Below are 27,686 nucleotides of genomic sequence, written 5' to 3'. Positions count from 1 at the left end.
TGCAGCTTATTTTTACATTGCGGAAATACAGGGCAAATATGCCGTGTACGACTGTACCATAAAGTGTTGCCTCCTGTGTTTGGGGTTTCTGATCCAGGTCACTTGAAAAGATCAGGAGCCGACCATTGACTTATTAGGGCACACATCTAGCAAACTTGTTTGTAGATTTTTTCACTGCATTTCTGCAGCACATAACACATGGAGGTTTAGCTGCGTATTTTCCGCCTCCTACATTGATAAGGCTGAAATCTGCCATGGACATCCAGAACAGTGAGCATGCTCTGATTTTGGCACAGAAAACTTTCAGTAGCATTTGCGTGAGATTTTTTATTTTTTTTTAACTTATCCACTTGCCTGCAACAGTCTTTCGCTGCAGATTTTCTGTCTGCACATACGGTCGGAAAATCCACAAAAAATCTGTTCCGCTATTTGGCCCTTTTTGCTTGATGCAGGATTGCAAACTTGCTGTAAATGGATTTGCATAGATTTTCAGCCTCCTTTGATGTTTCACATGGTGACCGCTTTCCAAGTGAATCTAACTGACCTGGGGGGCAGCTGCTGCTTCTATTTATTATCTTAGTGGGAGAGGTTAAGTTTGGTTCCACATCACAATACAAATTACTTTAGATTAAACTAGAAGTATGAACAGCATAATTTCATTTTTCTGTTGGTTTCTTATTGCAAGCCCAGCTGCTCCAGGGTAAAGCTGGATATATAGTACACACGTCATTTTGTAGTAGGTCCTTTCTATTGAGGTTTTGCAGCAGTTTTTACAAAAGAAAGTTTAAGGAACCGTTTCATAGAACAATGTCTATGGCAAAGGCACTAAACAAAATTGTGTTTTTTACATGTAGCTTTTATTTCTACTATTCTTTCAACTGATGTCAGAGGGGAAAACACCAACAACATATGGCCAAACCATGAAGGGCATGTTGTGGTTTAAAACAAAATAAAAAAAATCACAGCAGCCTTGAAAGCTATAGTTTTTAACTGCACTGTGAATTTTGAGTGTGAAAAATAGTTTCTGTAGTATACTTGTGCTGAAATAGCAAGACATTTACCAAACCAATGCAATACAGCACTCTATAAACCAAGGCAATATAATGAAATACATCACTCTATAAACCAAAGCAAGCATAAATAATAAAACCTATTTCATAAGAATGACATGGTAGGGTTAAAAAAACAAACCCTTTTAATATTGTCTTAAGCAAGTACTTTCAGTTTCCAATGAAAAGATAGACAGATTTTTCTTTCCTAGGAGTAAACCATGAAAGTTCTTATTGAATGAATGTGTAAAGCCCCATGTACACGACCATAAAAATTATCCGTAATTGCGGACCGTAATACGGTCCACAATTACGGACCCATTCAGTTCTATTGCCCGTGGACAACTTTCTGTATCGCTATGGATGGGTGTCCTCGAACTGTGCTGGGAATTATGGAGCATGTCAGTTTTTTTTGTGTTTTACGGGCCGTTGTATAGGAGCGCGGCCCGAAAATGCGGGCGGCTGTAAGCAGCTGCGTGTGCATGGCGCCTAACAGAGTGGCTATTAAAGAGGCTCTGTCACCACATTATAAGTGCCCTGTCTCCTACATAAGGAGATGTAATGTAGGTGACAGTAATGCTTTTTATTAGGAAAACGATCTATTTTAAACCACTTTATGAGCGATTTTTAGCTTTATGCTAATGAATTTCTTAATGCCCAAGAGGGCGTGTTTTTACTTTAGACCAAGTGGGCGTTGTACAGAGGAGTGTATGACGCTGACCAATCAGCGTCCTACATTTCTCTCCATCCATTTACACTGCACTAGCGATATAGTTATATCGCTAGTGCAGTCACTTACACAAACACTAACATTACTTCAGTGTCCTGATAATGAATATACATCACTATTAGCCTGGACGTGATGTTTATTCAGAATCCTGACACTTCTGAATCTTTTCTGTGAGATTCCTGCAAGGCAAACATAATCTCGTTTGAAATGACAGGTTACATCGTAATCTCGCAAGATTACGTTTGCATTGCTGTAAATCTTAGAGACGCTACAGAAGTGTCAGGATTCTGAATACACATGATGTCCAGGCTGGATGGTCATGTATATTCATTATCAGGACACTGTAGTAATGTTAGTGTTTGTGTAAGTGACTGCACTAGCGATATAACTATCGCTAGTGCAGTGTAAATGAATGGGGAGAAGTGCATGATGCTGATTGGTCAGCGTCATACACTCCTCTGTACAACGCCCACTTGGTCTAAAGTAAAAACACGCCCACTTGGACATTAAGAAACTCATTAGCATAAAGCTAAAAATCGCTCATAAAGTGGTTTAAAATAGTAGCACAAAGAAAAAGGGTTGGATCCAGCGTGGTTAGTAAATAAAATGGAAACTAGTTCCAATTTTAATAGGTCGAGTTAAAACAGGATCAAAAAAGGAAGAATGAAGTCCTGGAGTGTAGGGAGAGGTATCGTAGGTGTAGGGAGCCTACGCGTTTCAGCCATGACTAAGGACGCAGGAAGCGTCTGAAACGCGTAGGCTCCCTACACTCCAGGACTTCATTCTTCCTTTTTTGATCCTGTTTTAACTCGACCTATTAAAATTGGAACTAGTTTCCATTTTATTTACTAACCACGCTGGATCCAACCCTTTTTCTTTGTGCTACTCAACTCATCGTGTGCCGACACAAGGATCCGTGCGGGTTCATCTGTGCAAGTCTTCATCCAAGGTGAGCTGGAGGTTTTCCCTCTTACTTCTATCCAGTATACACTTGGTTTAAAATAGATTGTTTTTCTAAATAAAAATCATTACTGTCACCTACATTACATCTCCTTATATAGGAGATAGGGCACTTATAATGTGGTGACAGAGCCTCCTTAAATAGTGAGAAAAATGCATCATTTTTAAAGCAACCAGGGAGTCTGTGTGTCAGGTAAATGTTTTTCCCTATGATGGGTATTATAGAAAACCCAGTAAGGTCTTATGCACACTGGCACAGAGCCTGTATGCCTCCATTAGTAAAGTCCAGTTATTACAATACAATACAAAGGGTAAAATCGGCAGCAAAATCTTTGTGAAACATGCAGATTTTGTGGAGGAGTAATGGTGACATTCACAGAATCTGAGTTTTGCCTAAACGAAATGCCCTTCACTGTGGAATGATTTTCCCGGTAAAGTCCATATACCCCTGGATACGGCAATCTCCTGAGCTAAACCCATTACAGACTGCAAGCAGAGGTCTTAAAAAATGTTAGGAATTGATACAAAAGTTATATTGGGAAATTGTATTACTTTTCATTATACAAAAAATAGTTCTTTGCTAAAAATGAAATATCTCTATTTAAGGTGCATGTTTACTGGTTTACCATAAATAATGTTTTCTTTTCAGATATAAAGGGGAAGTCTCATGAAGACTTCTGCATACTGCAGCATTCAAACAGGTAAAGCAAACCGATTCAAAATAACCTTTAACAGCTTATTCAATAAATTGTATTTATGGCATATTCATAGAAAGTGCAATAAATTCCCGTTTGGTGGGCATCCGCCAGCTGGTACTCCCACCGATCGACAACTGGAGAGCGTGCTTGCTTCATCTCAAACGAAGAAAGAGACCGTTCAAGCTTCTCCCCTCCCTTCCTGATTTGGCTCCTCACAAGCAACAGGGGACTTGGACCCTTGTGATTAGCCGGGCCAAGTGTTCTAATGTAATGTGAACAGAGCCTTAGATAAACGCTCTTAGAAGAATTCTAAACATTTATATGTATGTTGACCCGGTTTGATCGCTGCATGGGATCAGGAGGGACATTTCTCTCTTTTAGGACAGATTGGCTCATGTATGGCTCAAAATGTATCCCATTGGGAAACTGTTATTCTCCTTTTTTTCTTTCACCCTTCTTGGTTGAGCTTGATGGACATGTCTTTTTTTTTTTTCAATCATACTGTGAATAAGGCCTCGTGCACACGACTGTAATGGTCTCTACTGTCCGCAAATACGGATCCATAGTCATCTGCAACTCCTCTGCATATACGGTGCGCTGTCTGCAAATACAGTCCATAGTGCATCCATAGTTTGTCGTATTTTTTGATCCGCAAAAAGAAAACCGGGAAGAATCCTGGTTAATCCCCTGGCAACGCAACCACAATTACGGACAGCTATGGATGCACATCTGTAGCTGTCCGCAATTACGGAAGTGCCCATAGACTTCTATGCGGAGTCCCTGCCGTAACTACGGACAATAATAGGATATGTTCTATAATTTGTGGATCATTTCTATGTCATGGACAGCCATCCGTAAATAAACGGAAAGGTGTCCGTGGCCCGTAGAAATGAATGGGTCCGCAATTTCATCCGTAATTATGGATGAAACTACGGTCGTGTGCTTGGGGCCTAACCGCGGAACAACACCGCATAGTATTCTATGATCCAGAAGTGTAATTTCAGGGGAAATAGAACAGACATGTCAGGAGAGCTGAAAAGTAGTCTTTAAGTAAAATTATGTTGTTTTTTTTTTTAAATGTGAAAATAAGTAGCGTCTCGTTTTTGTATAACTATTTTTTTTTCAAGCAAATGTTATTCTTGAAGTTGTGCATGACCTCTTAAATAGAAGTGGTTTAAGGTCGAATTCAGACTACCGTAGTATACAGCCGTGTGACGGCATGTTAAAGCAATGACCGTAACACGGACGCATGTATTTCAATGGGGTCGTTCACACGGCTGTTTCAATGGACCGTGCGAAGGGTCCATTGAAAAATAGAACATGTCCTGTTTTCTTCCGTTTTCACGGATCCCTCGATAGACTCAATTCTGAGGGATCTGTGAAAACGGGACCCGCACAAGTTTAATTCAGACGTGAAAAACTGCAGTTTTTCAAACCCGTGTTTGCACTAGTTTGTGTGAATCTGGCCTAACTGTAAGAAGCTTAACTGTACCTAACTTCATAAAAAAAAAAAAAAAATCCATAAAGTCTTGGCAGACTTGCAACAAGTTTGGACTAAAGCGACGCTAAGCTCACCAGATCAGTAGTATTTAATGTACATTGTGACAGTAGAACGCAGTAACTGCAGCACAACTGCCTGTTTCCATGAACAATCTCCAACTTGTTGATTATCACTAAGCTAATGCACTACCTATAAAGGTAAAATGTTATATACATCTTAGGGCTCATTCACGCGAACGTGAATCTTGTCAGTATGATGGCCGTTAAAACAATGGCCGTCAAATGGACCCATGCACTTCAATGGGGCCGTTTACACGACCATTGTTTCAACGGAGCATGTGATTGCTCCGTTGAAAAATAGGACATGTCCTATTTTCCTGCGTGTCACGCATCCCTCCATAGACTGTAGTCTGTGGGGGATACGTGACAATGCGTCCAACATGTCCGAGGTGGGCTACGTTTGTGTGAATGTAGCCTTAAACATACATTTTGTAGAGAATTGTAAATAAATTCTGTGGTTTGAAAAAAAAAAAAAATGTCAGAGATTTTCTCTCCTGACGCATATTCTCTGTTAACATGTGTCAAGGGTTTCCACTTCTCTGCTCCGTCATAGGAGCAGAACAACGAAAAACTTTAGCTTCCGAATCTGTTGCATGACGGAAACCAATGTCGCCCAACAGAACCCATTGACGTTAATGTGTTTCCATCACATGTGCATTTCTTTGCCGGACAAAATAGCTCCGCTTGCTGCGCTATTTTCTCCGGAAAAAACAATGGAATCTGCGGTGGAGGCTCCTAACGAAGCCCGTGTCGTAGATGTGAACAGAGCCTTAGTGTATATATAAACACTTACTTTTGGCTATAATTGGGAAATGAAAATGTGTTTATCCTTTAACCCACAACCACTAGTGAAGTTGTGAACAAAGAAAATGCAAACTAAAAATCTAGATCTAAAATGTCTATCCAAAATTAGATATATCAAACTTTTAACATTCAATTACAATAAAGCTATTTAGTCATAGAATACTGGGTATTTTCACTCTTTGGGTATGTTGCCCCAAAATGTATTGATCATCTTTATTCACCTTCCATCTCTTTTAGAATCTGCATCATTACACTGGCAGAGTGCCACCCAGTTCTTCAAAGTGGCAAAAATATTTCTAGTATTAGTTACCAAATTAGTGCCAACTGCAGCAGACTACAGAACAAAGTATCTGGAAAGTCCAAAAGAGTGAGTATACCATGCACTTTTTATTTTTTTATTATTAACACTTCGTTATTATGAATGGTTCTATAACCAAAGAAACCTTACAGAACCTTTCACCTGCCCATACATGTGCAGCGGAGTGCAGCGTGTAATAGGCACTGCTGCACAAACCCTGTCTCACTTTTCATTTTTTTTCTATCTTCCTCCGTTATTTACATATCGGTGCTGTTATATTTGGCGTCCGATATGTAAATAAGCCACTGAACTGTCTATGGGGCGTTTCTAACTAAATGGCAAGGGGGCGTGATGTCTTCGCTCTGACACTGTCCAATCAGCTATGGACAGTGTCAGGGCGGCTTGTGCTGTGCGCCCTCCCGCAAGAACACACACAGAAGCCTTCCATGTGCCATCCATTTTTTTGACGGACCCATTGACTTCTATGGGCCCCACGGTCAAGGAATCACTGACCAAAGTAGGACATGCTCTACTTTGAACGGAACAACGTATCCGTCAAAATAACGGAAGTGTGCATGGGCCCATTGAAATGAATGGGTCCAGGGTGCCAACCGTGACAAAAACGGATAACACCCTGAAGGAAAAAACTGAAGTGTGCATGAGGCCTTAGTATACCAAAGCATTATATAAGCGATCTTCAGATCACATGTGAAGTCCCCTGGTGGGACTAAAAAAAAATAATTTAAAAGCAGTTAAATAAAGTTTATGAAAAATATATATATATATATTACAGTCAAAATAAAATAAAACCACTTTTTTCCCCCAAAAAGTGGTTTTATTTAGTAAGTGTCAAAACAAATAACACATACACATATATGGTATCCCCGCGATTGTAACGACTCGAACAATAAAATTAACACATTAATTAAACCACCGGATGAACGGCGCCCAAAAAAAACAAAGGCAAAATTCTTTCCTTTCTCCCATTCCCCCCCATAAATTTTTTTTAATATAAGTTACTCTATGTCCTATGTACCCCAAAATAGTACTAATGAAAAGTACTAATTATTTTTGGCCCGCAAATTACAAGCCCACATACGGCCACATTGAATGCGGCGATGCAAAAATTAGTAATTTTTTTTTTTTTCCTAAAAAGGCTTTTTATTGCGCAAATGTAGGAAAACATATAAAACCTTTACATATTTGGTATCCCCGTAATCGTGCCGACCCATAGAATAAAGGTAACGTTATTTATGCTGCATAGTAAACGGCGTAAATTTATAACGTGAAAATCAATGTTGGAATAGCTGCTTATTTTCAATTCTCTCCTAAAATAAAGTTAATAAGTTAATCGATCTATTATATGCATCCAAAAATGGTGCAAATACAAAATACAACTCGTCCCGCAAAAAACAAGCCCTTATACGGCTATTTCCACGGAATAAAAAAAAAGTTACGACTCTTGGAATGCGACCGTGAAAAAACAAAAAATAATCCTTGGTCATTAACGCGCAAAATGGCCCGGTCATTAAGGGGTTAACCCCTTAGTGACCAGCCTATTTCAGGCCCTAATGACCAAGCAATTATTTTTTTTTGCCCATTTTTCTATAGACGCATTAAAACAGCTATAACTTTTTTAGTTTTCCGTCTACATAGCTGTATGAGGAATTGTTTTTTGTGGGACAAGTTGTGTTTTTAATGGCACCATTTTGGGTACATATAATTTTTTGATTTACTTTTATTAACTTTTTTTTGGGGGGGGAATAGAAAAAAAAAACCCTGAAATTCAGCCATTGTTCTATGCGTTTTTAAATTGACGCTGTTCTCTGAGCGGCGTAAATAACATGTTACCTTCATTCTATTGGTCGGTACGATAACGGCGATACCACATATGTAGAGGTTTTTTTTATGTTTTACGACTTTTGCACAATAAAAACACTTTTGAACTAAAATTATTTGTTTTTGCATCGTCGCTTTCCAAGAGCCGTAATTTTTTTCTTTTGCCGTCAATGTAGTGTTTTTTTGGGGGGCGAGACATAGTTTTGATTGGTACTGTTTTGGGGTACATGGGTCTTAGTGATGAACTTTTAGGACTTTTTTTGGGGGGCAATGGAAAAAATTAGCAATTTCGCCATTTGTTTTTTGCGTGTTTTTATTTATTTTATTTTTTACAGTGTTCACCTTGCGGTTTACGTTACATATTAACTTTATTGTTTGAGTCATTACGGTCACGGCGATACCATATGTGTACTGTATTTTTTTACACATTGATTTTTTGGGCCCTATTGCGACTTTTCTGGTGTAGACAGGTTGATAACTTCCCCCCCATTGAGTCACATTATTGTATTACATAGTCAGGTTGAAAAATATGTCTATCAAGTTCAAGCAAGGGATGTTTGGAGCTGTATTGATGCATTATTCATTATAAAAACATGACAACGTGAATTCACTGCTTTTTAATGCAATTTTTTTTTTTTTTTTTTTTGTCCAGGGGGCTCAGTTCTTAACAGAGTTTGCGCCTTTGTGTAGAATAACCTGCTGTGACGGCGATGAATATACCATTTACAGGTGTACATTTTTTCCATTACAGTAAACCACTTAAGAAATATTTAATATGTTGGATCAGAAGATTCATTATTAGCAGCTTACTTTCATTTGAAGAACAGTGGGCAGTGAATAAGTAATTGACATGGAAACTGATCCCTACAAAATGTTTAGAAGTACATGAGTGGCAGGATATTTTCTATAAGTAAAATTTTTGTGTATTAGTGCGATATAAGAATTTTGTGTGTTTTACGCGTTCTACGTCTATTGTTTCCTGTCTCTGTTTTACTTTGTTTTGTTCTCCTAGTTGTATTAGGGGCCGATTACTAGAAGTAAATGAAAATATCCTTCACAATCCTGAACTGCTGAAAGAAAAGGTAACTAGAGCGTTTCTGAGAACACTGACCTCTCGCATACTGTAAAAGAGAGTTTGCAGGAATCTTATAATCTGCACACAACAATTTTCTAGGGAAAGGACAGACACATACTTCAACCTAAGCTTAAAGGGAATGTCGCTAGAAATTTTTTAGATTTTTATTTCAGTTAAACAATTAGTATTTAAGTGATTACACATTGTTTTAATTTTTTCACAAGTCAGGAAATATTATAAATTAGATTCTAACTTATAACATTTCCACGTGATGGCCACTAGAGGGAGCAGTTCCCAAAATTCACACTCTCCTCTAGTGTCCTCACACAATCCCCCCTCCTTTCTTCTGGCTAGTGCCAGGAGAAGGAAGGGTTTGAATGTGTTCAAACTTCCAACACTATGTGCTACCATTTTCTGAGCGACTGCACAGTGTAGGAGGATTAGATATAGGACTCAGCAGACCGTATAACACGAACATAAATGACCTGCTCCTGCCGCCGCCTGCTTTTCTACGCTCCTCTTCCCTGCGCCTTCGCTTAGTTGAACATATGGCCGGAAGCTGCGTCTGGAAGTAGTCATCTTACTGTCCGGCTTCCGGTCCACATGAAAATGGTGCCAGATTTCGCTCTGCGAACGAGCTACGTTTTGGTCTGTGTGGGAGCGGCGCATGCGCCGTTCCCACATAGGCGGCGCACGCAACTGAGAATGGAACGGCTCCCGTTTGCATTCTCTATGGGGATGTATGTGCCGTAGTCCATCTCTGTATGTGTCGTTAATCGACACATACAGAGATTTAAAAAAAAAAGACAGCCCCCATAGAGAAGTCAGAAAACATTAAAAAGTAAAACATGTGAACACAATTAAATAAAAAGAAATTTAAATACTTTAAAAGCAATATGATAAAAAATAAAATTCATGAAACCTTCCCTTTAAAGAGAACCTTTCACCTGCCCATACATGTGCAGCATGTAATGGGCAGGGCTTCCCAAACACTCCCTTTACATGTTTTTCCTATATTCCTCTGTTATTTACATATCGGTGCCGTTCTATTTGGCGCCCAATATGTAAATAAGCCCTTAAACTGCCAATGGGGTGGTTCTAACTAAATGGCAAGGGGGCGTTATGTCTTCGCTCTGACACTGTTGCCTAATCACAACAGCACAGCATTTCTCTGTGCTTCTCAGTCAAAGGTGTCTGTTTAACACGGCTGGGGGTATGGTCTCTCCGTCAGAACCCGGTCACTGGTGCTGTTAGTATGTATACCTGCGTTATACTGACTGGGCCCTGTGATGGGAACCCTGAACATAAGAGATGCTTGTCTTTAGTTGACGGATTATTTCTGCCCATTTTTTTTCTTTTATCTAATTCAGCCATTAACTGAAGGTTACATTGCGGTTGTGCTGCCAAAATTTGAAGAGAGCAAAACTGTGACAGAGGGACTTCTTTCCCAAAAGCAATATGGAGAAGTTCTGTTGAAGCGGACATCTGCCTCAGATTTATAGCTGGATTTCTCACAAGTTTATGCGGCCTTTATATACCTACCTCTACATAAAAGGACCACTATGTATAAGTCATAGCTGCTGGTGTTTCTATTACAAAAGTGGGGCTTAGGACTTGGAGATTCACAATCTGCACTATTGACTGTTAATCATATTTAGCAGCATTGGTCTCTGGTGATGCCTTTTATACTTTGGTTACAATTAATCACATTCCTTACTGCAGTGTGATTTGTTTTTTTTACTACACTGATTACATTAGACGTTATACAGTTGAAGAGAACAGCACAGCCTCTACAGCTCATATCTGTTACGTCCTTGAAAGTGGCTCTAATAAATCGTTTTTGTTGAAAAATAGAAATGCTTATATTGGACATAAGGTAGTAATAGAAGTCCAACAGCTTTAACCTGATAAATCAATGTTTTTGGTAGAAGTGATATTTCTACACCACAAATAATTTACTTGTAAGTGTAGTAGAAAAACCCCAGAGCCAAAAACTAGGACATACTGAGGAATTGAATTATTAATAGCAGTGGGGTGTTAAATTGGTGAAGTCATTCATTCTATGGAACAGGTGTCAACTTTGGCTCTTATTTATGGTAGTAGGGTGGCAAATGTTGCACGCGTTGGTTATAGTGCATTTCCTTCTGAAATATTGGGGAAAATGGGTCGTTCCAGACATTGTTCTGATGAAAAACGTACCAGGATTAAAAAGTTAATTAGAGAGGGGAAAACATATAAAGAAGTGCAGCAAATTATAGGCTGCTCAGCTAAAATGATCTCAAATGCCTTGAAGTGGCAAACAAAACCTGAAAGACGCGGAAGGAAGCCGGGAATTAATGTATGAATGGATCTAAGAATAACCAAAATGGCAAAGGCTCAGCCAATGATCACCTCCAGAAAGATCAGAGAAGATCTGAAGTTACCGGTCAGTACTGCTACAACCAGAAGACGATTACGTGAAGCCAAGTTGCCAGCAAAAACTCCCTGCACAGGCCAGTCGTTGAAAAGACATGTCCTGAATAGGTTAAAATTTGCCAAGGATCACATTGACTGGCCCAAAGAGAAATAGCGCAACATTTTGTGGACAGGTGAAAGCAAAATTGTTCTTTTTGGGTCTAGTAGCCGCGCACTTTGTCAGACGACCCCTAAGCCCTCAATTCAGGCCACAGTACACTGTGAAGACCGTATAGCACGGTGCTGCAAAAATCACGCTATGGGGATGTTTCTCATACCATGGTGTTGGGCCTATTTATCGCATACACGGGATCATGGATCGGTTGGAATATATCAAAATACTTGAGATCATGTTGCCCTACGCTGAAAAGGAAATACCCTTGAAATGAGTGTTTCAACACGACTATGACCCAAAACACCACTAAGTGAACAACATCTTGGTTACAAACAGGATTGAGGTAATGAAGTGGCCAGCCCAATCCCCTCACCTCAATCCCATAGACAACTTGTGGGGTGACATAAAAAATGCGGTTTGAGGCAAAACCCAAAAATGCAGAAGAACCGTGGAATGTCGTCCAATCTTCCTGGACTGGAATACCTGTTCAGGCTGGATTCACACGACCTATTTTCAGGCGTAAACGAGGCGTATTATGCCTCGTTTTACGCCTGAAAATAGGGCTACAATACGTCGCAAACATCTGCCCATTCATTTGAATGGGTTTGCCGACGTATTGTGCAGACTACCTGTAATTTACGCGTCGTCGTTTGACAGCTGTCAAACGACGACGCGTAAATGGACTGCCTTGGCAAAGAAGTGCAGGACACTTCTTTGCCACGTAATTTGAGCTGTTCTTCATTGAACTCGAAGCACAGCTCAAGATTTACGAGCATCTAAGACAGCTCGCAAAATGCGAGGAGGAGCATTTACGTGTGAAACGAGGCAGCTGTAAACAGTCTGTCTTTTCACACGTAAATGCCTCTCATCGTGTGAACATACCCTCAGAGGTGCCAGAAGTTGGTCGACTCCATGCAACACAGATGTCAAGCAGTTCTCAGAAACAATGGTTATGCCACTAAATATTAGTTCAGTGAAATCAAACATTTCAATTTGTTCATTAAAAGGTGTTGTCCACTACTGAACAATTGATGACATATCTAACGGATAGGTCATCAGTATATCATTGGTGCGGATCAGACACCCAGACCGTTAAGCGGCTCCGGCTGCCTCCGGGCACTGGACGTACATGCCCGAAGCAGTTGGCTCTGGCCGCTGAATATCGGCCGAGCTGCAGTACTGCACCTATTCAAGTGAGTAGGAGGGGAGCTGCAGTTCCGCAGCACGGCCGCTATGTATGGAGCAAACTGCTTCCGGCTCCATACATAGCATTGTTGGCCATCCTATGCCTAGAGGCAGCCGGAGCAGCTTAACTGCGGGGTCTGTGTGTGTCCGACCCGCACCGATGACATACTGATGAACTATCTCGCGGTTAGGTAATCAGTTGTCCAGTAGTGGACAAACTCTTTAAATGTTTTCGTTTTTAAAGCGTAACTAAACGTTCAAACTTCTGACATGTCAGAAGTTTTGATTGGTGGGGTTCCGAGCACAGAGACCCCCACCAATCGCTAAAACGAAGTGTCAGAAGCGCTGAGCTGCTTCATTTGTGGTCTGTTTTTTTCCGGAAATAGTTTTAGTGGTGTACGGGCTCAATAAAAAAGTCTGAGCCCGTACACCACTACATTGACTTTCCGGAAAAAGCCGAACAGAAACAAATTGACTTAGCTCTCACACAAGCACTTTTGCCACTTCGTTTTAGCAATTCGTGGGGGTCTCAGTGCTCGGACCCACCGCCAGTCCAAACTTCTGACAATGTGACATGAACGTTTAGTTACCCTTCAAAGAAAAATGCTGGCACTGCTATTTTCTGAACAGCCTAATATTCCTTTTTCTTTACTTTCTGTAAAGGAGTAACACAAACTGGATAAACGTTATTGTTTTGATTTGAAATTTAAAGTATTTTTAGTGCAATTGCATATAGGCAAATAAAAGTTATAATAATTTTGCACTTTATTATTTATTTTTTTAAACACTACTGTATGTTTAAGGCTGAGTTCACACATTGCGGATTTGTCGCAGATTTTACGCAGATCTCACCCTTTTGCATTGCAAAGTGTAAAATCCGCGACGTGTGAACTCAGCCTAAGGGCATGGCCAGACGTGGTATTTCTGCAGGCACTGTCCGCATCAATGCCGCACATAATCGGCTTTGCCTAAAATGTGCAGTAAATTGATGCGGATTCGCCATTGCGTATTCAGGTGAAGAGTACTTCCTGTGGTCTTTTAAAACATTTCATCTCAGTCTGGCTATAGACCTAGAAATACATAGGTCCAGCCAGAATGAAGAAATATCCTGTGTGTAAAACCAATACACAACGCAACACACATAACATCTGCGGATTTCATTGCAGAATTTTGAATCGCCATTGAAGTCAATGGAGAAATTCCGCAATAAGTCCGCGACAGCCAGTGTATGCTGCGGACACCAAATTCCGCACCACAGCCTATGGTCCACAGCGGAGTTTTCCGCAACGTGTGCACGAACCTAACTAAAAAGGTGTAGAAACCATTGGAGATAATGTCCGCAGCGGAATTCCAGAGCAATTCCGCCACGTCTGGCCGTGCCCTAAGTCAGTCAATAGGCAATTATGAAATGGATTTCAAAGTGTATTGTTTTCTCTTTTGTCTTGCGTTTTTTTTACAAGCGTTCTCCCATAGGCTTCTCTATATGCCTGAAAAAAAAAAAACACGCGTCAAAAATGTGACTACAAAAAATGCCCCCCAAAATAATTTGGGAAAAATGCATGAAACTCATGGTTTTTAACAATCCAAAAGAAAAATACCACAAAAGAATCTGTGTAGGAAGTCTAAAGCAGTGTATGGCAGGCGGACATGGGCATGTTTGCAATATGTGTTCGTATCTTTTTTTTCTTGCTAAAAAATGGAAATGGATCCCTCAAGAGGAAGTGGTTGTGTCTTTTGTTGGGATCCATTTTCATTTTTGGCAAGAAATATGTGGCTCAATGATACTGTGTAAAACAAGTCCTTCCCAATAATTTAACATTGCAATAATATAAAAAACACTAGTGTGAATTACAAATACTTGGAACTGTATAGCACCCTAAGGTCTTCTTCACACAATGCAGATTTTGCATGTCTTTAACCCGTTAGTGACCGGCCCATAGTCTTTTTACGTCGGTCACTAACGGGCCTTATTCCGATGCCATAGACTTTTTACGTTGCGGCATCGGAATAAGTAAACAGAGCAGGGAGCTGTCAAATCTTCCTGCTCTCAGCTGCCAGAGGCAGCTGAGGGCTAGGAGTGTCCCTGCTCTGCCGGGTGAGATCGATATTAGCATCGATCTCACCCGTTTAACCCCTCAGATGCAGTGCTCAATAGCGAGCACCGCATCTGAGTGGTTTTGAAAGGAGGGAGGGAGTTTCATCTCATCCCACTGACACCCGGCGATAAGATCGCCGAGTGTCTGTGTCTCCCATAGCAGCCGGGGGCCTAATAAAGGCCCCCAGGTCTGCCTGGAGCGAATGCCTGCTAGATCATGCTGGAGGCATGACCTAGCAGATGCCTGTCCGTTTTAAACGGACAGGCATAATACACTGCAATACAAAAGTATTGCAGTGTATTATAATAGCGATCGGAGGATCGCATAGTGAAGTCCCCTAGTGGGACTAGAAAAAAAGTGAAAAAAAAGTTTAATAAAGTTAAAATGTGAAAAAAAAATGAAAACCCACTTTTTCCCCTTACAAACTGCTTTACTATTAAAAAACCAAAATAAAGTTAAAAAGTTACACATATTTGGTATCGCCGCGTCCGTAACGACCCCGACTATAAAGCTATTACATTACTTAACCCGCACGGTGAACGCCGTAAAAAAATAAATCAAACAGCAATTTTTCCGTAGTTTTTTTTTGGTGAATCCAAAAAAATTTGATTAAAAAGTGATCAAAAAGTCGCATCTACTCCAAAATTATACCAATAAAAACTACAAGTCTTCCTGCAAAAAAAAAGCCCTCATACAACTGCATCGGCGAAAAAATAAAAAACGTTACGGCTCTTCAAATATGGAGACGCAAGAACAAATTTTTTTTTAAAAAGCGTTTTTACTGTGTAAAAGTAGTAAAACATACAAAAACTATACAACTTTGGTATCGTTGCAATCGTAACAACCCGCTGAATAAACTTAGTGTTATTTATACCACACGGTAAGCGCAGTAGATTTAGGACGCAAAAGAGTGGTGAAATTTCAAATTTTTTTCTATTTCCCCCCCAAAAAAAGTTAATAAAAGTTAATCAATAAATAATATGTACCTCAAAATGGTGCTATTAAAAAGTACAACTTGTCCCGCAAAAAAACACGACCTTAAACAGCTATGTCGACGCAAAAATAAAAAAGTTATAGCTCTTGGAATGAGACGATGGAAAAACGTAAAAAATAGCTTGGTCATTAAGGTCTAAAATAAGCTGGTCATTAAGGGGTTAAAGTCTTCCTTTATATATTTCTTAAAGGGTCTCCTCTCCTGCACGTGTGAATATATCCTAGCAGTCATCCAGTTTCAGAGTGACATTTTGCCACGTGCTTTATACATATGAAGTCAACACGGACACACAAAGATTCATTAGAATTTTATTTTAAAAATAGAATCTTACATTGTAAATGTTAATGTAAAAAAACTACATTTTCATGAAACTTAAATATGGTATACATTCTGAGAAAAGATATCTTCTTTAACATGCATTTCAAATCCTAGGATTTAAAAGTAAGGGTGAGCTTTATAAGTCAGTGACAACAGACCCAAGGAACCTTCAGCATGTTCCACCTAGTTGCCATCTCCAGCAGCCAACTACAGGACCATCTGCAAATCCAAGAACATAATGTGTAGCCAAACTAGCTCAGAAAATAGTTTTTTGAGAAAATCTCCAATAAATTTAAAGAGTTCAGCAGCAAATTTACAGATCAACCTGTGGGGACAGAGGTGCAGGTTGTACATGTGGATACAGTGTGCTGTTTATTCTTGGTTGTGAACATCAGTCATGAAGACAGTAGCTGATCAGTGCTTCAGACCACAAAACATTGCCCTGATACAGGTAAACACAATACAACTGAAAAAAAGCAAACCAGCCAGGATGATACAATGTCGACAGCAAAATTGTAACACAGCAAGTCCAAATCAGGATTTCTGCATAATACACGTATACAAACCATAGCAGCATCTTTGGGTTTAGGTTTCCATTAAGATATTCACAACAGAGCTTTTGATAACCATTAAACAGTGCGATTGGTGAGAGGAAGAAAATGCAAACATTCACATTTAGTAAAGACTTCTTCAACCGGACATAGCAAATGTGTAGAAAGTACAATGGTACCAGTAAGATGTGAAGCAAAACAGAAATAAACATCATGTGGAGCTTAATCGTGGACGTCCTCTCAATTCTCCTGAGAATCTACATCGCTATTTACTCTCTAAAAACGTCAGGTTAGCTACATGGTGTTCCAAAGACTTTACTCCGAAGGCTTCTACTGCTTTTCCTTCTAGACCATCTTCATTTGAAACATTCTGCATCTGGTTTTCTCTCCAGGACCCTGGAGGTCGATAGCAGCCATTACCCGCTTTACACTGCAAAGTAGAGATAATCCTTAATTTAAAGAAAAAAAAAAAAACCACACAGGTGTATCCAGAAGTATGTAACAGTGACTTGTAAACATATTTAGATCCCTGACCAACTGTTAGGAATTTGTAAGGAAAGTGAAATGATATTGGCAAACTATCTGTAAAGCACTGGAATTCAAGAGCTTTTCTCAATGTGTTTTTTTAAAGGCTATGTACACCTTTGGGAAAAAAAATGTAAATAAAAACCTCTATCAGTGTGATTAGTGCAACCTTCAAAAAACGTTATTACAAATAAGGCTGGGTTCACACGACCTATTTTCAGGCGTAAACGAGGCGTATTATGCCTCGTTTTACGTCTGAAAACAGGGCTACAATACGTCGGCAAACATCTGCCCATTCATTTGAATGGGTTTGCCGACGTATTGTGCAGACGACCTGTCATTTACGCGTCGTCGTTTGACAGCTGTCAAACGACGAAGCGTAAATTGACTGCCTCGGTAAAGAAGTGCAGGGCACTTCTTTGCCACGTAATTTGAGCCGTTCTTCATTGAACTCAATGAAGAGCAGCTCAAGATATACGAGCGTCACAGACGCCTCGCATAATACGAGGAGGAGCATTTACGGCTGAAACGACGCAGCTGTTTTCTTCTGAAAACAGGCTGTCATTTCAGCCGTAAATGACAGCTAGCGTGTGAACATAACCTCATTGTTACTTTTTGAAATACAGCTGCTCTGTATACTGAACAGCTGTATCTAGTGCTGAAACCTGTATCTGTCAGGTCTGCGGGAGTGACTGAATCAGTGGCAGAGGGTCTTGCACGTGTCTGACACGCAGGATCGAGCTGCTATCGATCACATCTAAGTTCATAACTTAGATGTGATCAATTACAGGTGGATCGACACGCAGGACCTGGTTTTACTGAACCTGTCAGTCCTGCGGACCTGACGGATTCCGGTCTTAGCGCACGATACAACTGCTCTGTATACAGAATACAAAACGGCTATACCTCATAAAATAATTTTTCATAAAAAGTATTTTGAAAGTTGCTGAACCAATCACACTTATTTAAAAAATATATATATTTTAAAGCTGTACATAGCCTTTAAAATCAGTCTAAAAGTGCATTTCCACTGATCTGAACATAATCCATTTTGGATTAGCGTCACAGCTTCTACATTCAAATTTTTATCATTTCTAACAATCCCCTAGTTTACCTTTTTTTCTTCTTCTCTCCTGCACACTGACTTCTGTAAAAGGAGCAGTCTAAATGCTCAATATGCAGTAATTCCCTCCCCTTGCCCAGCTCCAGTCATGTGACCCTGAGAGCTGTTAAAACACGGGAAAGTAAATTAACGGCATCTACCGTTTTACAAAGTATTGCCTCCTCCTAAAGGAGAGAACCAGAGGAGGTGCGGGGAGGAGCAGGGCTGCCAACCTAATGTTTGTAATTTGTTTTTGACATATTGGAAAACTACAACGAATCAAATGTAAGTAATATCTGTCTATATCTTAGACTACGACGCTCACTGCATATACTGCATATTTCACACCTATTGAAGTAAATCTAAGCAATATAAATTAATTGGCAGAAATCTCTCCCTAGTGGCGGCTGTCAGTAGAATTTGCAGAGGAATTGATTGCTTTACCGAGAGTATGAGGCTAAGATATAGTAGAACATGTGGTAGGGCACTTTGTATGGCGGTATTTTTGAGCATTCTTCAAAGCATATTTTTTCCAGGTTGTTCAACTTATTTGGGATGTTTCTGCTCTACAATTTTTAAATTACCTGCACCTTTTCAATTGTAATTCAGGATTTGACTTGTACAAGATATTAAGTGCCTTGAAATTAATATCAGTGACTTTGCTCCTCACTTTGAGCTATTGCCCCAGCTTCAGTCTTGTTTTATTGCAATGTCTGCCTTGTACAACACCCCTGCTGAAGTAACTGTACAGCAGTTTCATTTTACCTGTACCCCTCAATACCTTTATTGTTTTAGGCCTTAAAGTGTAGCTAAACGTTTGACAAACTTCTGACATGCCATAGTGACATGTCAGAAGTTTGTATTGGTGGGGATCCGAGTACGGAGACCCCCACCAATCTCTAGAACGAAGCAGCTGAAGATCTCGTGTGAGCGCTCAGCCGCTTAGTTTCTGTTTGGCTATTTCCGGAAATAAATGTATCGGTGTACGGACTCAATACAAAGTCTATGAGCCCGTACACCGATACATCGGCTTTCCGGAAAAAGCCGAACAGAAACTAAGCGGCTGAGCGCTAACACGAGATCTTCAGCTGCTTCGTTCTAGCGATTGGTGGGGGTCTCCGTGCTCGGACCCCCACCAATCCAAACTTCTGACATGTCTCTATGACATGTCAGAAGTTTGTCGAACGTTTAGCTACATTTTAAGGACCAAGCAATATTTTTAGTTTTTTTTATCGTCACATCTCAAGATGTTTTTTGTGGGATGAATTGTATTTTTTGCACCGTTTTGGAGTACATATAATTTGCTGATCAGCTTTTACTCATTTTGTTTTGGGGAGATGAAAAAAAACGAAAAAGAACAGCAAATCGACTTGATTTTTTTTTCTGCTGTTATCAAGTGGTAAAAGTTAACATTATTCTACGGGTCGGTACAAACCGGGTGATAAGCATAGTTTTTAGTTTATGTTTTAGTACTTTTGCACATTAAAAACATGTTTTCCAGAAAAAAAAGCATTTTTGTGTCGTTGCATTCCGAGATCCATAAACTTTTTTTATTTTTCCGTCAACAGACGTATGAGCTCTTGTTTTTTGCAGGAAGGTTTGAAGTTTTTATTGGTACTATTTTGGGTTGCATTAAATTTATTGATTCACGTTAGCAGGATTGTACAGCAATCGTTGCAATCATCTTCTGGAGTGCCGCAGTAGAAAGGCAGCGAATCAGACGTCGTCCCCTGAACATCCGCCATAAAAACATACAGCGGTCATTAAGGGGTTAAGCCATACCAAAGTTAAAGGCATCATGACCACCACTCAGGACAGCATTGTGTCTCACTGCATGCCTATGACTAGAAATTTATACCATCGATCAATGAAAAAAAGTCTGTCCCAACTAGTTACTATGCAGCTGCCTATAACCGGCCCATAGTGGTGCCCATACAGAAGCAATAGTCTCACAGCAACGTACATAAAATATTGCCAATCATATAGCAAAGTCACGTGGGCATCATTTGAACACTTCTACACTTGATATTTACCTACTTGTTCCTGAATGGTTCACTGCCACCATGAAAGAGACCCAGTTACAGTCTAGGAAAGGCTTTCTGATGAGGAAAAACTAAGATCGTGCGTCTGTGGTAAAGTCCAGACATGCTTTCACATGGTTCACTGCCGAGTTGTACAGATAATACCAGGGTGACTCCAGTCTCAGTTTCAGACCTCATTAGCTCCATCTGATTTACTACTCTAATCACTGCAGCTTCTCACATGTCTTGGGCTCTGTTCACACTAGTGTCAGGGATTCTGTTTTTAAAGGATTCATGACAACCCATTTTTCACTAGAACTCCTCATCAGATTCTGCTATTCTACCAATAATGCGAAAACCAGACAGTACGGACCCATGATGCAAGTGGCTTTTTCACACAGATTTAAGGGACAGCTTTTTGGCAATGTCTCAGTGGTGGTGCCTTCAACTTCCTGATAACGGAACCAACAGTGGCAAAGGGAATATACATATATGAGAATTATGATTGCCCATTGTGGCGTTTTTTTTAATGATTTACTGGTATTGAGGAACTGGACTTTTTCAGATCATCCAGAACACATAGGAAGGAATTTCTGTCTAAATGTGCGACTTTTTTTTGCCAATCTTGACTCTCTTAAAAAGTGGATGGCCTTAGAGGTAGTGGCAAGGCCTTCCACAACCAGGCAAATTTTCTATAATTTAATTTACTCATAGCTGGTGTAGACTTTCTGGTGCACGGACTGCCAGAGATGCGCCTCTTAATAAATTAGGTGCATCTTACTCCAGTGCACTTTAAATCAAGACTGAAGTATGAAACACCAGTCTTAATCAATTCCCCCTGCACTGAGTACTCAAGTGTTATGTACACTTTTGGCAAGGAAGAGTTATGTCGTAATGGGTGCCTTGAGTTAAAAAAAAAAAATTGCACGAGGTTTCAGACTTAATTCATTTTTAGACACCCTGAAATGCAATTTGCAACCTGTTCCTTGTTTGAGGCCTTTGTCTTTAGATGTCCCTTCCAATAATACATGCTGGATGTGAGTTCTGTGGTGTATCCAGAATGCTGCTGCCTTTCCTAGCTCTCATAAACTAACACTGCTTCATCCCTATACTGCTTTCCCCTTCTGCAGATACAAATGGAAAAATAACCAGATTATATACATATTTCTATATATCCTTCTATACATGTCTCCAAGATCTAGCAAGAGAGGTAGATAAAGAGATAGAAAGACCGTTTTATGTGTGCAAAAACAACATTCTTAATACACTTTGCCGTTTTAGATGCTCACCTTCCTTAGTAACTTGCAGCAAATTGGAAGAACTTGAGATAGTATCATCATGATTGCCTTTGATTTCTGAATAGACGTGTCAACCTACATGATAAACATAAAATCCAGCTGTAAAAACTGATTTCTTGTCAAATATCAATCACTCCTTCAAAAGAAAAAAATAATTTACTTGTAGACTATTACAATTTTTTTTTTTAAAGTGTACATTCTTACGGACTATGTTAAAAACAAAACAAAAAACATAACTTGATGATATAGTTATCCTGAATCACCACTGCCATACAGCAGCACGGGTGGCCATAATGTTGTCTACAGTGATCTCACCTCTGTGCATTAACGCGTCATCCAGCGCAATGTCACGTGACCGCAGCAGCCAACTGTTTAAATATTGTGTTTAGATATTGTGAACTGGAAAAATGTAGTTGAAATTGAGTTGAAAAACCCCTTTAAAGGGAAGGTGTCATGATTTTTTTTATTTTATTATTATTATATTGCTTTTAATAAAATATAAACAAAAATTAGATTTATTAGTGTTGTGACAAACTTTTTACGGTGTTCTTACTTTTACTTCTCTATGGGGGCTGCCATTTTATTTTCCATCTCTGTATGTGTCGATTAACGACACATACAGAGATGGAATACGGCACATACAACCCCATAGAGAATGCGAACGGGAGCTGTTCCATTCACAGAAGCATACGCCGTCTGTGTGGGAACGGCGCATGCTCCGCTCCCACACAGACCAAAACGAAGCTCATTTGTAGAGCGAAATCCGGCGCCATTTTCATGTGGACCGGAAGCCGCTGCCGGACAGTAAGATGACGACTTCCGGCCATATGTTCAACGAAGCGAAGGCCCAAGGAGCGTAGACCAGTGGAGGCGGCAGGAGAAGGTAATTTATGTTAGTGTATGTGATGTGTGTATTATGTTCATCTATGTGATGTGTGTATTATGTTCGTCTATGTGATGTGTGTATTATGTTCGTGTGATACGGTCTGCTGAACCCTTTATCTAATCCTACACTGTGCAGTTGCTCAGAAAATGGTGGCACAGAGTGTAGGAGGTTTGGAGACCTTCAAACCAGTCCTTCTCCTGGCACTAGCCAGAATAAGGGAGGGGGGATTCTCTGAGGACACTAGATGAGAGTGTGTCCACCCGAAATTTGCAGCATAAATCAATGAGGTTGCTTTACCACAGTGACCATGCTGCAATTTTGGGAACTGCTCCCTCTAGTGGCCAGCACATGGAAATGTTATAAATTAGAAATCTAATTTATAATATTTCCTGACTTGTGAAAAAATAAAAAATAAATAAAACAATCACATATATACTAATTGTTTAACTGAATTTTTTTTTTAGTGCGAAACATTCCCTTTAAGCACGTACATATTCAATATTACTATCACAACGATCATTGATCTGCTCTTCAATACTCCGTATGTTCTAAACATTGCTTTACCCAAGAACATGAGACGTCCACTCCATACAAGGAAACAAATCAATTCTCACACAAGATACAAAATGTACATCCGCAGGAAAGGAGGCTAACACAGGTGTACCGTGTGTCCCCCAGGTTTTCTGAATTTAAAAAAATTGGTAAACACCTAAGGAAACACATGTTAAATGAAAGCTCTAGTCTCCAAGAGAGACCACAATCCTTGAAAAGAACTCAGGGTATAGAATAGTCAGGGATAAAACTTTAATTAGTTGCGCAATAAATTGTTATGCAGAATATGTCACGTACCTTGGTGAAGGTGGCAGTTTTGCCCTGGACAGGAGTTCTTGAGGTTATTTGAAGCTGTTGACACATTGGAACAAGCTTCTCAATCTCCAACAAGAGTAAAGGTTTGTCATCATCTTCAAGCTGTGAGAATGCAGCATATAGAATATTATTTTCTATTAAACAAATTGCGGAGAGGAACGTAAAGTCGTACAGGGATGCTCAAGCCCCACAGGTATAGCAATAGGAAGAAATAATTGAATTTACACCTCACTGAACAATCCGAAGTGCCTAAAGCGTAACATTTATTAGATCCATTGTTAAAAGAATACACACCAAAAGCATTATGTAAACATATGAAGGATGCAGTTGTTGCATTTTATAACGTCCACCGGGACATCAGATGAAAGGTTACATTTTGATGAGAAATAAAGCGCTCATACGTAATCCTAATGATGCTAAAATCGGGTTGCCGCACTGACAAAGGGCACCCCTAAACAGGAACCTTGGCCTCAATTTTTCCCTTGTGGTATCCCTAATGATCAAGAGCTCTGACACGTCTCACCAGACGGATAATGCCGGCTCATCAAGGAACAAACCAGCAACATAACAGTCTGCTTAGGGACAGTGGCAACGCTGCTTTTGTTGAGAGAGCAATGTACAGGGTGAATGTTTTTTGCAGGCAGCGTATAATTACAGTATAATAAGATATTTTACTAAACACTGTCCGGATTGCAAAAAAAATAAAATAAAATAATGTCTGGTCAAATTTCAATTTCTTTGTATCCATGTAGGAAGCATGGCAATAGAGCCTTGACAATGTCGGTGCAATTACACCAATATGTAAAGATTCATGAAGGCTCCCCATCAATGACCGTTTTCATTTGTGATGGTAAACGTGGTGTGGTCTTTCAGTGTGAAGTTACTTTTTTTTTTTGTCGTTAAAGAGGACCTGTCATCTCTCCAGGCATGTCTATTTTAGGATCTTTTCTTAGAACTCTACTTTGTGCTGTTCCTAAGTTATTCCTCCTAGAAATGTATGATTAAAATTACAACTGGATGTTATCAGTTTGGGGTGTCCCCCCACACAGACTGACCATATCCAATCATTGCTGACAGAGACTGTAGGTCACGCCCATTTAATAAGGGGACTGAGAATACTCCGTTGTCAATTAATACATTTCTAGGACGACTAACAAGGGAACGGCACAACATAGAGATCTGAGGAAATATGTATCAGAATTGTTATTTCATGGAGAAAATGAGTATTTACCAAAGTAGAGATTTCAGGAGGGATGACAGGTCCTCTTTATAGATCAAAGTGACAGGTACAACCCTGTGTTGTTCAGTATTGGTGAATACAGCACACAGTACATTCCATCAGACTGGAATACAGGCCTGCAGCAAACGGTCTTGGTAACTGTATCTCTAGATCAGGGTTCTCAAACTCGGTTGGGTAAGTGGGCCTCATAGGAAAAAATGGGAAGTTGACGGGCCGCATTACTTTCAAATTTGATACAATACAAAATTATTGTTAATCAATTAGTTATTTTAACTACTAGAACACTTTATTACTATAATAATGCCGCTAGGTTTAAAATTTTAGAGAATTCTCCACGTGTTTATTTCAACAATCCAGTTTTCCAGTTTAAGTGTCGCTAAATGCAGTCCGGCGGCTCAGTTGGCAGCGTTTGGCAGACACACACGTCAAGATTGGGCAGCCCCTTTTTAGATAGTGCCACAGAGTCCTCTGTAGATGGTGCCATAGGGTCCTCTGTAGATAATGCCACACACTTGTAGATAATGCCACAGTGCCCTCTGTAGATGCTGCCACAGTGCCCTCTGTCCCGGAGCAGAGCCACTTCTAGCACTCTGCCTGGGATTCCAGCTTTGCTCCTGACATCACTGTCCATATATGGACATGGATGTCAGGGGCAACCCCAGAGCTGGAGTCCCAGGCAGAGTGCTGGTAGGCACTAGCTGGGACTCCAGCTGTGCTCCTGACATCATTGGGACTCCAGCTGTGGGGAAACCCCAGACATCGCTGTCCATATTTTAAATACAAAGACTCGACCGGTTAAATAACGGGTTAGGTGCCTATAGGGTATTTAGAGCACCTCCACTATGTATAAATAGGCAAGCTTCACAGATACTTGAACAAACTTATTTAGAACAAAAAAGCCAAAATGCCACTGAAATATTGAAAAAGTACAAAATAGTTTATTGGGACATACAACACAAAAATTACAATTGTTAAAATATAAGGAGATCTAAAAGGGGAACAATGTGGGGTATAATCCCGGTGAATTAGGGTATCCCACAATGATGAACTACCATGGCATTGGTGTACATGACGAAAAAACATATTTGTGTCACCAGAATCTCATGATGTAAAGAGCATATATACAACGGTCAATCAGAATACAGTGAGTATAATTGAATCCAGGTACATTTAGTACATCATGTATAAATAGGCTATATAGCTCAGAGAAGTGCCCAGGGTCATAGGGTTGAAGACCCTATACTGCCCAGGTGAAAATGAGTATAAAAAGAACGTCATAAAAAATACAACCAGCCAGAGGGAGAGAGAAGATAGAGGTTTGAAAATGCACGTAGATCCACAGGGGATCCACTGATTTTGTAACTAGTTTGTGTAGTGGGCTTACCCATTGGGATAGGAGTATGTGTTCCCACACTGCAGCCTGCAGTGATAGCGCCCCGACGCGCGTTTCGCCAAACTGGCTTCCTCAGGGGATAATGCGTAACAATAAGGGGATAATGGTTAAGCATTATCCCCTGAGGAAGCCAGTTTGGCGAAACGCGCGTCGGGGCACTATCACTGCAGGCTGCAGTGTGGGAACACATACTCCTATCCCAATGGGTAAGCCCACTACACAAACTAGTTACAAAATCAGTGGATCCCCTGTGGATCTACGTGCATTTTCAAACCTCTATCTTCTCTCTCCCTCTGGCTGGTTGTATTTTTTATGACGTTCTTTTTATACTCATTTTCACCTGGGCAGTATAGGGTCTTCAACCCTATGACCCTGGGCACTTCTCTGAGCTATATAGCCTATTTAAACATGATGTACTAAATGTACCTGGATTCAATTATACTCACTGTATTCTGATTGACCGTTGTATATATGCTCTTTACATCATGAGATTCTGGTGACACAAATATGTTTTTTCGTCATGTACACCATGCCATGGTAGTTCATCATTGTGGGATACCCTAATTCACCGGGATTATACCCCACATTGTTCCCCTTTTAGATCTCCTTATATTTTAACAATTGTAATTTTTGTGTTGTATGTCCCAATAAACTATTTTGTACTTTTTCAATATTTCAGTGGCATTTTGGCTTTTTTGTTCTAAATAAGTTTGTTCAATCGCTGTCCATATGTGGACAGCGATGTCAGGGGATTCCACAGAGTCCCGGAGCAGAGCCTATACTAGTGCTCTGCACAGGACTCCGGCACTGGGGAAGCCCCAAACATCGCTGTCCCTATGACAGCGATGTCAGGGAATTCCACAGAGTCCCGGAGCAGAGCCTGTACTAGAGGCTCTGTGTCCCGCGGGCCGCAGATGACAGCCCCAGGGGCCGCATGCAGCCCGTGGCCTGCGTGCTTGAGACCCCTGCTTTAGATGCTTGTAGAAATGATACGCACGCTTTCATAGCATTTAATTACCTGATTAGAAAAGATGTGGAGAATTGATGAAAGCTTTAAACCAGATGCAGCAAAAACCTAAAAGAGCAGGGAAAAGAAGAACATTAATACTTTCAGATTTTGTAATCTGCACATTCACAAACTGCAACAGTATGAGGTTCTATGAGATTAGAGAAAAGTGGCTGCTTTTTTATTTTTGTTTCTAGCTCCACTTTTATTCATCTTGTATTAAATAGAACTGAGCATCCACACCAAACACAGCCTATTGATAAGAGGGGGGGGGGGGGGGGGAGCAGGCTTTTTTTTTTTTACTAATCTCAAACCAAGGAAAGATATTTTTCACTAGCTAGGCTGGAGTTCATACTGAGATTAATACCAATTCTAAAGCATCTGCATAAAGTCATTCATTTGTCATTTCGTCTGGAAATGTAGGAATACAGTGACAACTTGGTGTTACCATTCTCCTAGTCAATGTGGCGTGTCTGTCCAATCAATGATGTGACTGTCAGAGTGTAGGGACACACACTATTGAAAAGATGAATCGTAAAAGTAATTCATACATTTCCCGGAGGAATAACAGAGGAACGACAACACAGAGTTCGAAGAAATGTTGCTCCAGAATTGTTACTTC

General features: G+C 40.1%; 2 protein-coding genes across 9 annotated transcripts in view; one reads left to right on the top strand and one right to left on the bottom strand.

Annotated features, from left to right (window-relative positions):
• ABITRAM (actin binding transcription modulator) overlaps window positions 1-27,686 on the top strand; it is a 159,078-nt gene that overhangs the window by 18,644 nt on the left and 112,748 nt on the right. For 5 of the 6 annotated variants that reach the window (XM_075826784.1, XM_075826785.1, XM_075826783.1 and 2 more), the window contains 5 exons: window positions 3,389-3,440; window positions 6,039-6,168; window positions 8,591-8,667; window positions 8,951-9,020; window positions 10,384-13,527. In XM_075826784.1, coding sequence (XP_075682899.1) covers window positions 3,389-3,440; window positions 6,039-6,168; window positions 8,591-8,667; window positions 8,951-9,020; window positions 10,384-10,515 — 461 coding nt within the window. In that variant the 3' untranslated portion in view covers window positions 10,516-13,527. Of the gene's footprint in view, window positions 1-3,388; window positions 3,441-6,038; window positions 6,169-8,590; window positions 8,668-8,950; window positions 9,021-10,383; window positions 13,528-27,686 lie in introns of those variants that run through there. The other variant, XM_075826788.1, reaches the window with a different exon arrangement.
• Window positions 16,185-27,686, bottom strand: part of CTNNAL1 (catenin alpha like 1) — a 223,378-nt gene continuing 211,876 nt past the window's right edge. Inside the window, exons 17-20 of one of the 3 annotated variants that reach the window (XM_075826779.1) lie at window positions 27,077-27,133; window positions 23,408-23,527; window positions 21,664-21,747; window positions 16,185-17,156 (exon numbers count right to left, since the gene is read on the bottom strand). In XM_075826779.1, coding sequence (XP_075682894.1) covers window positions 16,992-17,156; window positions 21,664-21,747; window positions 23,408-23,527; window positions 27,077-27,133 — 426 coding nt within the window. In that variant the 3' untranslated portion in view covers window positions 16,185-16,991. Of the gene's footprint in view, window positions 17,157-20,367; window positions 20,453-21,663; window positions 21,748-23,407; window positions 23,528-27,076; window positions 27,134-27,686 lie in introns of those variants that run through there. The other 2 variants (XM_075826780.1, XM_075826781.1) reach the window with 2 other exon arrangements.

The sequence above is a fragment of the Rhinoderma darwinii genome, chromosome 5 (genome assembly GCF_050947455.1).
Source record: "Rhinoderma darwinii isolate aRhiDar2 chromosome 5, aRhiDar2.hap1, whole genome shotgun sequence".
Lineage (NCBI taxonomy): Eukaryota > Metazoa > Chordata > Amphibia > Anura > Rhinodermatidae > Rhinoderma > Rhinoderma darwinii.
Note: the sequence above shows the minus strand (reverse complement) of the source record. Positions and strands in the feature narration are given on the sequence as shown.